Source organism: Anoplophora glabripennis, unplaced genomic scaffold (genome assembly GCF_000390285.2).
Source record: "Anoplophora glabripennis isolate ALB-LARVAE unplaced genomic scaffold, Agla_2.0 scaffold2147, whole genome shotgun sequence".
NCBI classification, from domain to species: Eukaryota; Metazoa; Arthropoda; class Insecta; order Coleoptera; family Cerambycidae; genus Anoplophora; species Anoplophora glabripennis.
This window is the reverse complement of record NW_019418234.1, coordinates 4,849-18,601: the sequence shown is the minus strand read 5'-3', so window position 1 is coordinate 18,601 and position 13,753 is coordinate 4,849. Positions and strand designations below refer to the sequence as shown.

Sequence of the window (13,753 nt, the reverse complement as noted above, 5' to 3'; positions counted from 1 at the left end):
GGTAGAATGTTCCATTTTTGTGTAAAATCAGTTTAAAAATAATGTTACATGTCTTAACCACCGGGAATATTATTTGACAAAGTAAAAAAAAACAATTGAAATTATTAAATAGTAATACAATAAACTAATAAAAATAATTGAAAACCGCACTATTAATAAAACTTAACTTTATCTCAATAGTAATTTTTATAGCAAATGTTCAAAAAGATTTGCATTTTACCGAATACATTTTTCAGCTCGACGTCGAATTGCCCGCGAAGACCTCGAAACTTCAAAATTATTTTGTCTGATCTGATATGCAGTCAAATGAGTCCTCTGCTGTAATTCTTCCAAAGGATTTATTTCTGTAGCGTAAACTACAACCTTCTTCCTAGCCCGCATAAAGCAATTTAGAGGATTTAGGTCTAGAGATCGAGGTGGTCATGGAATGGGGCCACCTTCTACCTATCCACCTGCCAGGAAAATGATCGTTTAACCAATTTATGACATTATGGGTAAAGTGAGGCGGGGCCCCATCTTGTTGATAGTGTAACGTTAAGCGTACGTTTAATGGTGTGTCATTTTTCAGAAAGTTTGAGAATCCTTCTGTATTCAGACAAACGGGGAACTGAATTTGTTCAAATAGCTGGTCTCCTAAAATTCCTGTCCACATATTTGTTGCAAATCTATTTTTAAAATTTGCTTCCCATATTGTCCGCGGTTTTCGTCTGACCAGAAATGGGTATTATCAATATCTGATAGCTCTACATTCGTAAAATGTTGCATTTTCGACTGATAACAATTCGCAAAAAGTAAATAATTGAACTATCAATGCCAATGACGCCAAACGCATTTTTATTATTCAAAACCTGCGACGATAAAAAATATTGACAATTTCGATTTACATAATATGTATTTACATATATATATATATATATATATAACATTATTTTTAAACGGATTTTACACAAAAATGGAACATTCTACCAATATGGACCAAGAGTAGGTAGAGCTCGTTTGGGTCCCAGGCCATATGGGTATCCCTGGTAACGAGANACACAAAAATGGAACATTCTACCAATATGGATCGAGAGTAGGTACCTTTTTTTTACTAAAAAACTCTAAAATTTCATACTTTTCAGTCAAAAGTCAAAGCATAAAAAAGTTACAATAAATTTTACTCCCCTCCTCCCACTGTTGGAAAGTATGTGATGAAAATTTGTAAATTTCGTTTTAGTAGCGAACTGAGCACATAAGAGTTAAGCTAGTTACCAAATTTCATAAATTTATCTCAACTGGTTTCGGAGTCATTTAGAAAAACTCATAATCAGAGTGGCCCCTTTAAGTGGCTATAACTTCCTTAGGAAGAATTTTTGGACTCACGTTATCCTTTTCGACACCCTGTAGAAATATTGCTTCCTAATTTCGGGACATCCTGTATAAGGATCAGTTGTGACATGAAAATCATATTGTTGGACGTCGACAGTAGATTCCACAGCGTTTTTGGACATTAGAATATCTCTGGTATAATTCCTTCACACATCCTTTTTTCTTTACAGATGTCGGAAAACTATGTGTTTAAGAAGTTTCTAAAGTCTAGTGAGTAGACATCTTAACATTCAGTGCTGATAGATATTTATAATATACAAATATTTTAATTTTAGAGATATAAATACAGTCCAACTTACAGATTCACATTTTGGAGGCAGAGTGGAACCAATTGCATTTATTTTAACCACAATAAACAATTAATATAAGAGGATTCATAAAACAAAGAGTGATTTTCCGATGTTCCGGGTTTTTGCCTATTTTATGGAAACACAATTTCAAAATAGTTTACCAAATTTTATAATGATGGAACTGATCCTTTTGGCACAAGGGTTTCATTATTTTTTAAAATATTTTTCGTAGGTGGCAGAATATCATAATATAAAGAAATTCAGACAAATGTTTTTTTAGACAAATAAAATAATGTTCTATATTAAATGGTGCCAATAAATATAGACGTTTTGAGTACAAATAATTGTATATGACTGCTTTTTTTTTTTAAGAAAAATTTTGAATATTACGAAGAAATTACTTGGTATTTTTATTAACTTACTGAATAATGGAGGGTATATGAATGAACTAAAATTAAAATATCAATAATACGAGCAATTGAAGTTGCAAGACCGTTACTGAAGTTCAGTCGGAGAAATATTAGAAATTTCTATTAATTAGTTGATTGATGAAAACTAATTTTTTTTTTTTGACGATACCAATATTAATAGTTTATTTCTGTTTATTTAGAGATATGCTTGTTATACTTAAAGTTAATAATTTTTATTGTATTTCATTTTGAACTAATAGCTATATGCCAAAAATTGACGAAAGTTACCGTTTTATTTAAAAAATAAGTGTAGGTACACCTAAAAATGAATCATATTATCAGGTAATAATGAGATAAAGAAGATGTAATGTTTATTTTTAAGGCGCTTAAGTGGTTACAGGTATAATTGATTACAAATCTAGAAAATTCCATAAAGAAGCAAAATTAGACACAACACCAAAGTAGCTTTTATAGCATAATTTAGAAGCAATTGTCACATAAGATATGTACCAATGGTGCACATTTCTTTTACGATTTAGTTACTGTTAACAAAATTATAATTTAAAGTACGATGCTTTTTCGAGTTATGCCGAGGTTACTGCCATTTACAGAATTACCTTTCATTTCCCCAGCTAGGGGAATCTGCCCTTGTTGCTCGCGGGTTCTAGTCTATAGAAGCGGACCAGTTATTAGAATCTCTAATTTCTCTTTATCAGCTGATAAAGAGAAATTACCTGTTTTGTTACTTACGTCGCATGTCTATAAAAACTGAAGGAACTAGTGACTTGCCACAGACTTTTCTTTTTCTTCAGTAAATAAATTTTATTTTCTCTTCAATTGTTGCAACAACATGATTGTTTCTATTTTATTCAATTAAATACGAAAATCTTTTTTACGTACTGTTTTTTGTTGGAGATGGTTTTATGTGTGATTCGGTTTATTCGAAAGACTCGACCTAGAAACAAGTGCGTGTTTGATTCCTATTCCAACTCAATAATAAATAGACAGCCGCTTCAAATTCAGGACATCAGAAGGGCCCCTCAAGAACCTAGTGAATTTCAACAGTAGTAAGCCATCTCCAACCCTTTTATTTGCTTATCTAACCGTTCATACAGTTCACCACTCTTAATAACGGTGGCGTTAAATTTCAATAGGTTTTATAAAAGCTTTCACATTTTACATATTGTACGCTGATTTTCAATTTTATTTTTAGAACACGAATTTCAAAGAAAACTTCTTTGAAATTCGTCTTCTTTCTTCTTTCATAATTATTATGTTACAGATTTAGGGAATATTTTAGTGCCTTGATACAATATTGCTTTTCCTTTTTTTATCAAATAATTTCTTCAAGGACCTAGATGTTATGCAACATTGTAACAACAAAAATAAGGTGCTTTATCGACTTTGACAACAACTGATATCTAACGTCTTCATTGTATACTTTCTTCATTCCATTATGATAACAAAACAAATATTTTGTTTAGTAATTGCGAGTAGGTATAAGTTAATCACAATCAAACTGCTTTTGACCAGATTGCACCTAATAGAAAATGCGCAGCATATACAGGGTGTTAATGAATAGGTGTTACAAACGGATATGGTATGTAAAAAATCCAAAAATAAGTGCAGTTTACTTAATAAACATATGTCCTAAAGCGGCTCATTTTCGAGATACAGGGCGTTGAAATTTAAAAATAATAAACTATTTTTTCCTGTAGCTCCGGTATTAGTTAATATTTCTTTATCAAACTCAACAGACAGATTTACTAGCTTAAAGGATGCATAAATATGGCAGAAACCATTTATTGGCTTCTTCTAGTGGCGTGCGATAGGTGTCGTTTCACCTTTTATCCCCCCTAAATTGTGCGGCACTGTACAAATATTAGTTTTTCGTATGTTTTTGAATTTGCTAGTATTTTTTACGTAAATAATGTATACTTGTTAGACTTCCATAAAATGAGTATTATCAAGTTATTAACATTTACATTACTGAGGTCACCTTATGCTCCAAAAACTATGTTTTTCTATGCTATGCTAGTTTTCGAGATACAAAAAGTTAAAGTTGTTTAAAAGGTATTTTTATTTTGCACAAAAAAATTACAGTAAATGCTCAAAATTACGGCCACCAGTAGCGATACAAGCGTTAATTCTTCGAAGCATATTTGTGTACATTCGGTCAAAAGTGCCAGGCGTCGTTTCGATCTCCTGCGCTGCAGCTAGAATGCGTGCTACCAAATCTTCTTCTGACTCAACAGGAGTTTCATAAACTAGACTCTTCATATGGCCCCACAAATAAAAGTCAAGCGGGGTCATGTCTGGGGAACGTGGTGGCCACGCCATAGGTCCTCCACGGCCAATCCATCTTACACCGAATTGTTGATTAAGGTGATCTCGGACAACAAGCGAAAAGTGCGCTGGCGCACCATCATGCTGCAGCCACATTTCCTGTCGAATGTTCAATGGCACATTTTCTAATAATTCTGGAAGTACTTGTTGTAGGAACGTTAAATAAATAGGACCTGTAAGACGATTTGGAAGAAGGTGCGGACCAATTAAGCGCCCGTCAATTATACCAGCCCAGACATTGACGCCAAACTTCTGCTGAAATCTAGTGGAGCGAATGGTGTGAGGGTTTTCTTCAGCCCAGACATGGTTGTTGCGAGAATTAAAGATCCCTTCTCGTGTGAAGGATGCTTCGTCTGTAAAAAGCACAAACCGCGGAAAATTTGCTTGCAACTGACACTGTTGAAGAAACCAATGGCAAAAGTTTAGTCGTGGCTGAAAGTCGGCGGGAGTTAAAGCTTGAACCTTTTGTATATGATAAGCGTGAAGCTGTTGCTCGCGTAAAACTTGCCAAACGCTTACATGGTTTACATGCATATTCTGAGCAATACTTCGACTGCTGGTGGATTGGTTTTCTTCTATCCTATTAAGAACTTCTTCTTCGAACCTTATCGTTCTGCGGTTTCTCCTTACCCCGCAGTTAACCCTATTTGTTGTAAAAGTTCCTGTTTCCTGCAACCTGCGAAACACTCTTCCAAATATCTTATGTGAAGGGGTTGGACGATTTGGAAATCGGATTGAGTATAACCGACGGGCAGCCCTGCCATTACAACGCGCTTGACCGTACATTAATATCATGTTTGCATAATCAGCAGAAGTATATTCATTCATGATGTATGAATGTTTTAAACGAATGGATAAAGATATCTATCTAATAATTAAAACTTACAAACTAAACTTTACACTAAAATAACAATAATAATTAAAAACTGCCTCGTTTCACAATCGAAAATAATTTGACATTAAAATACAAGTAATGTCAACGGCAAATGTTTTTTTTCCAACATTTTAAACTTGCTTGAGGAATACGGAAACCTTGAATGTTTTGTATCTCAAAAAGAAAAAGCGACACATGTATGCATTTACTAAACAATTTCGTGAAAAATTTACTCAACATGTCACTTTTTAAAAATTTTTGGTTTTTGGAGCATAAGGTGACCTCAGTAATGTAAATGTTAATAACTTGATAATTACTCATTTTATGGAAGTCTAACAAGTATACATTATTTACGTAAAAAATACTAGCAAATTCAAAAACATACGAAAAACTAATATTTGTACAGTGCCGCACAATTTAGGGGGGATAAAAGGTGAAACGACACCTATCGCACGCCACTAGAAGAAGCCAATAAATGGTTTCTGCCATATTTATGCATCCTTTAAGCTAGTAAATCTGTCTGTTGAGTTTGATAAAGAAATATTAACTAATACCGGAGCTACAGGAAAAAATAGTTTATTATTTTTAAATTTCAACGCCCTGTATCTCGAAAATGAGCCGCTTTAGGATATGTGTTTATTAAGTAAACTGCACTTATTTTTGGATTTTTTACATACCATACCCGTTTGTAACACCTATTCATTAACACCCTGTATAAAAGCAATATAAATGATACAGTTTATTTCTCAAGATACATTAGTAATTAACCAATGGAGGTATAGCGTACACGTCTATAATTCTTTCTCGTTTGAGGTAGTCTCTTGGATTCGTCTGCATTTCAAGTGTATCGTTGATGTTCAAATACACCAAATTATTTGGACTAACTTTCTCCCACGTCACGTTACCCATTAAACTGTCCACTTCTGGAGTTGGGTTTCTAAAGTAAATCATGCATAAATATTATTTCATGCGATTCTGATCATAAGTACTCACAGGTATTTGACAAAGTTTGACCATAGGGTTAACAAACGGTGACGTGTCTTAACATCTTCTGAATCATCAGGAGATACATAAGGATATCCATAAGGAGATCCATAAGGAAATCCATAAGGAGATCCATTAGGAGATCCATAAGAAAGGTGCGCGTCCCATAAATAACACAATTCTTCAGCGTGACCAACACCTCGAACACCTGAAATCAGATTATGTGGTAGCTTGCAGATATTCATTGTTAATATAGAAAATATTGACCGTGTATGTGACTGATTTTTGAATTCGAATGGAGTCTTTATTTTTAGACATCGTTGCACAAATTCATGAATTCTTCACAGTTTCCTTCCATCCATGAATTATAAGGGATGAAAAGACAAATTTTACTTAAACCATTAATAATAAATACCATGTCCAATTTAAAATCATCTTTCTATATGACAATCTTTATTTATTTATTTGTCTTATACATGGTGTTGCATGACGTACTGAACATATTGAAGATAGAAGTTCCTGAGGTCACGCTGAATAAAAAAGTTACATGGGATCAATTCTCCAGGGTTGTCGAGTTTTAGTCTTTTGAAATTTATAAATAAGTAGGTACTTATCTTACTTAATCTCCGGGTCGTTCCATATAGTATACGTACGTTTCTCCCTGGTCGGCGTGTATACCCATCAGATCGAGAAGCGTTGTATACTGAGAGTCCGACAACATCGGTCACCAGGACGTATAAAATTAGAGGCCAGTACGAATTGTAAGGCGAAATACTTCGGATCCCGTTTTACCATCCTATTTTTCCGCCTTGCACCGCCTGGGTTTTCTTCGCTGGTTATTGCTACCGCTTACTGCTTACCGCTTACCGCATACTAATTTTGCATTGCTTGCTAGGACGTAATACCGATATTTGACCGCCGACCTGTTTAAAATAACTCCGAAATAATTCCGAATAAATTTTGATTTATTTTCAGAATCAGCGGGGACCAGTAAAAACGTCTGCAAATAATTTACTATCTTTCTTTTTCAGACCGTTTAAATTCACCATGTTCTTTGTTACTTAAAAACCGTCTACTATTGTAGAGTAATAAATATTTTGTTTTTGAGTCCGTTCGTAAATATTTACTTCTTTTCAAAGGTGATAAATAAAATTGTAAAAACCAAGAATTACAACGTTTTAGTTTTGTCTCTTTAACACCGATTTTATATATAATTATTGTTTGATAAATTTGTAAATAGTTTGTCACTTAGTAGTGGGTAGGAATAAAATTTACACAATTTGTATTTGTACTAGGTATTAATATTTTCCCTTTTGAATAAATCTAGTAAAACTTAATAGGTTTATTTCTTTCACCGTCGAGGTAAAACGATAACATTCCGAAACCACAAAAACGCTGATATCGTTTTGTAGAGCTCCCGTTAAATTTCATATTTAAAATAAAACTACACTGAGAAAACTACTCTCTGCCGTACTCTCTGCCGTTTTCTCCTAAAAGAAATTCATTTGACCCCTGGAATTTATTTTCTTCACTGTAGCTACCTGTGCACTTTACTCTAAACCGAGGGTAAGGGTTACGTGGAGTTTCCCCCACGTAAAATTTAGGGAAACTGGCGCCCGAGATTAAAACCGACTATATAAGTTATTAACTAACATTACCGTTTAGAGTCCAGTCCGAGGAATAGAAAACCTTTCCGAAAAATTAAATTACAGGGGGTGTACACACCATAGTTAAAAGTAATAAAAATTTACACCGAACGATCCACAGAGAGAGAACCGAGGAAAAGTGCGTCACAACCTACTAACATAACTTTCCAGCTTTCATTAGGATACTCTTTCATTAGTCGAATAAAATGAGCAGGAGCTAAATCATGTTGTAATATCATTTGTAATCTTGTAAATATAGGAATATCTTCCAATAGACCTGGCAATTGATTATGTAAAATGTTGGTGTAAACTTATCCTATATTGCGCTCTTCAAAAAAGAAGGGTCCAATTATTTGATTATCAATTATTATGAGGAAAACCTGGGACAACTATTTGCCTAAGGAATAACCCTTCTCGATTGCTCTCTATGTCCTAACGTTACATCGTATAAGTATTTGTTAACATTGCTTGAATACAGAAAGCTTACCTGCAATTTCTAAATCCTTCATACCTCCCATATTGCCTTGGTATGAAAACTGGTACATATAAACGTCGGTATAGTTGGATTGTAACTTTGCATGCCTAATAGATGCGGTTATAAACGACTCATCACTATAAAACTAAAGGAAAGTTTTATTATATTATCAATCATTCGTTTCAATTATTTGTATGCTCTTTAAACGTTGAAAAGGTTAATATGCAGCGACACATTGTGAAAACAAGTTCTTTTTTGTAAGATAGTTTGAGAAAACGATTTGAAGTTGTGATTTTTCTTTCGTTTTTAGATGTCACTTTAACGGAACATGGTAAAACGAAATTACTGTAATTTCTGGCAGGCTTCTCATTTTTTTTTTTGGAAGTAAATTTTTTTTTTCGTTATTGAGGAATGTTTCCTTCTAAACAATGTAGTAACAATTTCAACAAACACATGAAAAGCAGCTTAAACAATATATGGATGTTACCTTCACTACTTGCCCAGGATCTTCTTCGAATGTTCCATCGGTGTAAATTTGTCTCAGTCTAGAGCCAACTGTCAGTTTGTTCTCTTTGGTCATATTGAACTTGTTCCTAATGAGGTTGGATAAATCACTGTCGAAATATTTCGCACGCGCCTCAACCTCTGAAGGATCTTAAAAAAACGGTTGACATTTGTATCAAATAATAAGACATTTGAATAAGTCTTCGTAATCTTACCACTTTTCAAAAAAAATAGTGCCTCTTCAGAGTTAAAGCCAATAATTATGGGAATTTGGTTTATGTTTCCTGTTCTAATATCTTCATGAAATAAACCCGTGAGGAGTGCTCCATCTAGACTAGCGTCCTCAATTACAGGCAGCCATATTAAACCTTGGCCTTCCATTAACTCAGACTCTTTTCCAACAGCAGCCTATGCAAATTTTGGTTTTAGTGTATGATCTATATTTGGTATTTAACTTCTCATCACCAATTCATTCAACTTACAGTAACTGAGTTGTCGTTTATGTCGGAAGCAGGAAGGCTTTGCAACAGTTGCAGTAATTCCGTTGAATTATCCGAAGTGAAACTTGGAACCAAACTTCGAGCTAATTCGAAAGCGTAGAATCTTGCATAGTCTTGATGTGCCCACTGACTCATTGAGGTACCACTTTGTAAAATCGCACCTCTGAATAAGCCTTTATTCCGTTGACTTACTAACTGTAATCCCACAGATGCTCCTCCGGCACTCTCACCAGATATCGTAATTTTTTCGGGGTCCCCACCAAATAAATCGATATTATTTTTAACCCACTGAATGGCAAAATGTTGATCTTTTAATCCCAAGTTTCCTGGTATGACTCCGTCTTCTGTTGTCAGAAATCCTGAAAGAATATGAATTGAGACTTTGGAATAAATTGGGAATAAGATTATCTAATTATATTATGTTAATGAAATAATGAAAAAGAACATTAAAAGATATAAAAGAAGAAATTAAAAAAAATAGAAAGCTATAAAAAATAAATATGTGGAAATTAAAATCAAAAGTAAATAAATAAAAAAGTGCTACAATTTTTAATGAAGTAACATTCGAGAAATGACCTACAAGGACTCACTCAGGGATTTACTGTTAAATACAGGGTGTCTCATAATTAACTGCCAACCCTGAACAGGCCGATTCTATGATCAAAACTAAGTAAAAAAGTTCATATGAACATGGGTCCGGAAATGCTTCCTAAGGGCACAGGGACCCATTGAAGAGGGAGGAATGGAAATCATTTTTTTGCAATATCTCTCAATCGCGTTGTGATAAATGAATGAAATTTGGTATACACAGCTAAATTTTGATGAGCAATTTGATGGACTAATCCAATTATTTCCACAAGGTCCATTGGGGTGGGTACGGGGGGACCCTTGGTACCTTGCGTGTGTTACTTTTTCATCTTTGACTTTTTAACTAATTGGACAGCAAATTCCGTTTTCCCGAACTGTTTTACGTTAAAAAGGTACTCTTGTTTCAAATCGTTATCTTTAACGGTTTCTGAGAAAATCGCTCTTGAATTAATCCCACTTTGGTCAATTTCATAGTAATTTAAACAAAAAATAATAATAATAATTTTCCTTTCCTCTCTTTTCCATTTAAAGGATTAATTTTTATTTAATTTAATTTTTTATTATTATTTTTTTATTAAAATTAGATTAAATTTAAACAAAAAAATTTTTTTTGTTAAATTACTATGAAATTGACCAAAGTGGGATTAATTCAAGAGCGATTTTCTCAGAAACCGTTAAAGATAACGATTTGAAACAAGAGTACCTTTTTAACGTAAAACAGTTCGGGAAAACGGAATTTGCTGTCCAATTTGTTAAAAAGTCAAAGATGAAAAAGTTACACACGCAAAGTACCAAGGGCCCCCCCGTACCCACCCCAATGGACCTTGTGGAAATAAATGGATTAGTCCATCAAATTGCTCATCAAAATTTAGCTGTGTATACCAAATTTCATTCATTTATCACAACGCGATTGAGAGATATTGCAAAAAAATGATTTCCATTCCTCCCTCTTCAATGGGTCCCTGTGCCCTTAGGAAGCATTTCCGGACCCATGTTCATATGAACTTTTTACTGAGTTTTGATCATAGAATCGGCCTGTTCAGGGTTGGCAGCTAATTATGAGACACCCTATATATCACTGAGGAGAACATTTTAAACTGTTCGTACTCGGTATTGGTAAATAAATGACATTGCAATGACTGGTTTATTCAAGGTACATAAAAATTTAGATTTGATAAAATTTCAGCTTTCAGTACTTTCAATTTAATTTTATATAATTCCATAATAAACATTTCACATATATTTGTAACCTATGTCATTAAGAAAAAAACGGAATAGCAAGTTTCCTAATATTTTCTAATACATATCCTTGTGGTATACACGACGTTGCAATATATTAAAATGATAATTATTTGAGATAAAGTTACCAGAGGGTTAGAGAAACCAAAATTTGAGAGCTTATTGAGCAAAAGATCTAAATTATCAAATGCTGTAGTGAAATCAAGATATATTGTATTCGTTGAAGAAATTTGGCTCAAATTGAATCTCAAACATAAAATTTGTTTGTCTCTTTACCTTTGTAAAAATCGTGCCAAAAGGAGAACTTAGATTTTTTTATAAAGAAAACATTGAATCATGATTTAAAAATTCAAATATTTTATAATCATTGTACCGAGAGATCCAGAATGATTGAAGTGTTTGGAGATCACAGCCTGTGCCTGTCTCTGTCAATACTACAGATTTTCATATTATGCTAAAGATGGTGTTAGAAACAGGCTGCGTTCCCCAAACGCTTCAATCATTCTGGATCTCTCTCAATATGATTGTCATCGGATTATATAGTTTACTTACATCAGTTTGTATCTACTGAATTCGGATATAAATATGTGTGCCAGTGGCGGAGATACTGGGGATTACTTACACCAAAAACCTTAGAAATTGGACGCTTGTAAAAATCGTGCCAAAAGGAGAAATTAGATTTTTTAATAAAGAAAACGTTGAATCATAAATTAAAAATTCAAATATGTATCTTATAATCATTTGTACATGATTGACACCGGTCTATACTCGTATATATGTAGTTACTTACATCAAGTTTGTATCTGCTAAATTTTTATATAAATAGTGAATGTTTATTTGAGTATTATTTATTGTTAAAGAATGGAAAACGTTAACATTTATTCAAATGCTGATATTCTAAATTTATTTTTTATTTATGGAGAGTATCACAAGATAATAAATACATCTTGCAGAGTATCTAATGAGAGTGCACTCATGACTACCAATCAGTAGGGATAAATTAAAAATAATTTTAATAAAATAACAGAATTAAACTACGTAATACGAATAATAATTATTTTCAGAAATCTAATTAATTTACTCGAAGTGACCGCCATCTACTTGTAAACAGTTGTGTATCCTTCTTGTTACCCCATCTGTAATAGCTCCGGATATTTTGGCAGCAGGTAAAGTTTCAAAGGCTTATACTATACTCTTGTGTTTTTTCTAACGTGCTATAGAATTTTACTTTCAACAATTTCTCTATCTTTTAATTGTTCATCTAAATCATCCAAGTATTCAATTTCATCTTGAGAATCACTATATATTTCTGTTCTCATTCTTTGAAATATAAAATTTTATATTGTAAAATTATTAACGGATTTATTTACAAATTTCTCAATACGCGTTATAGATGATTTAGCAATAGTCCAGGAAAATTAGACGAAAATAGGGCCGAACTTCGGAATTGCATATAGAAGGTTCGATTTCGAAGGGACAAAGTGCGTTCTCTGCGTAATTGCATGTACATCAAAGTCTACAACGTCTCATGCGGCGCTAATTTGTTTATTTATAAATAATCAATTATTATTAACAAATAATCGTATTTCGGATATTACGTGGGGTGGAAACGGCCAATCTTGATGCGGTAAAGCTTATTCTTCTTCTTATTAGTTGTACTTTAACTGTAAAGGACCCCCACCGATCAATACCGATAGCGATATTTGTTTATCGGTTTTTATTTGATTGTTATAAACAAATTAGACGTGATATCTGCGGTAGGGAGTAGGACTAGCCGATTTGGACGGGATGAACGTGGTTTTATATAGAAAGTTCAAGACCCTAACGCAGGAAGTGAATTCTCAAAAAACTGAAGACCATATAGAACATGAATCATTATGAATAAATGTTATCCACTTCTCTTTAATTAAAAATTATCCATTCTAAGTCTTAGTTACAGATTACACGTGTAATTTTTTTATAATGATTAATTAGTAAAAAGAAACAAATGAAGATCATTTGGAACTTAACGGTTTTGGAATATCCCGGATGATGATCAAAGTGACTTATTCCATAAAAATCAGACTTTTCTCGTCCAGCTCAGAGATAACAGCCCGAATTTGTATATACTAATTCATTGAAGATCATTGAACAAATGAAAATCAGTCTTGTAATCCAAGTACGAGAAGAGCGTCGATTACCGCGTGAAAATCCCCCTCTCCCAGTCCGATTGCCTAATTTGCTCTTAATGATTGAATAAAAATCAATAAACAAATGAAGATCGGTGGGAGTCTCCCAAAGTTAAGGTACAACTAATCAGAAGAAGAATGGGCTCTACCGCATCAAAATTGGCCTTTTCCAACCCACGTAATATCCGAAATACGCTAATTTGTTAATAATAATTGATTATTAATAAATAAACAAATTAGCGCCGCATGAGACGTTGTAGACTTTGACCTACATGCAATTACGAAGAGAACGCACTTTGTCTCATCAAAATCGAACCTTCTTTATCCAATTCCGAGGTGAAATGCTAATTTTCCTGGACTA

General features: G+C 33.4%; 1 protein-coding gene across 1 annotated transcript in view; it reads right to left on the bottom strand.

The window, feature by feature from the left end:
• Positions 1-6,003: 6,003 nt before the first annotated feature.
• Positions 6,004-13,753, bottom strand: part of LOC108916169 (acetylcholinesterase-like) — an 11,804-nt gene continuing 4,054 nt past the window's right edge. Inside the window, exons 5-10 of the mRNA XM_023456665.1 lie at positions 9,380-9,756; positions 9,113-9,305; positions 8,881-9,047; positions 8,406-8,538; positions 6,282-6,480; positions 6,004-6,225 (exon numbers count right to left, since the gene is read on the bottom strand). Of these exons, the coding sequence (XP_023312433.1) occupies positions 6,045-6,225; positions 6,282-6,480; positions 8,406-8,538; positions 8,881-9,047; positions 9,113-9,305; positions 9,380-9,756 (1,250 nt within the window). The 3' untranslated portion in view covers positions 6,004-6,044. The remainder of the gene's footprint in view (positions 6,226-6,281; positions 6,481-8,405; positions 8,539-8,880; positions 9,048-9,112; positions 9,306-9,379; positions 9,757-13,753) is intronic.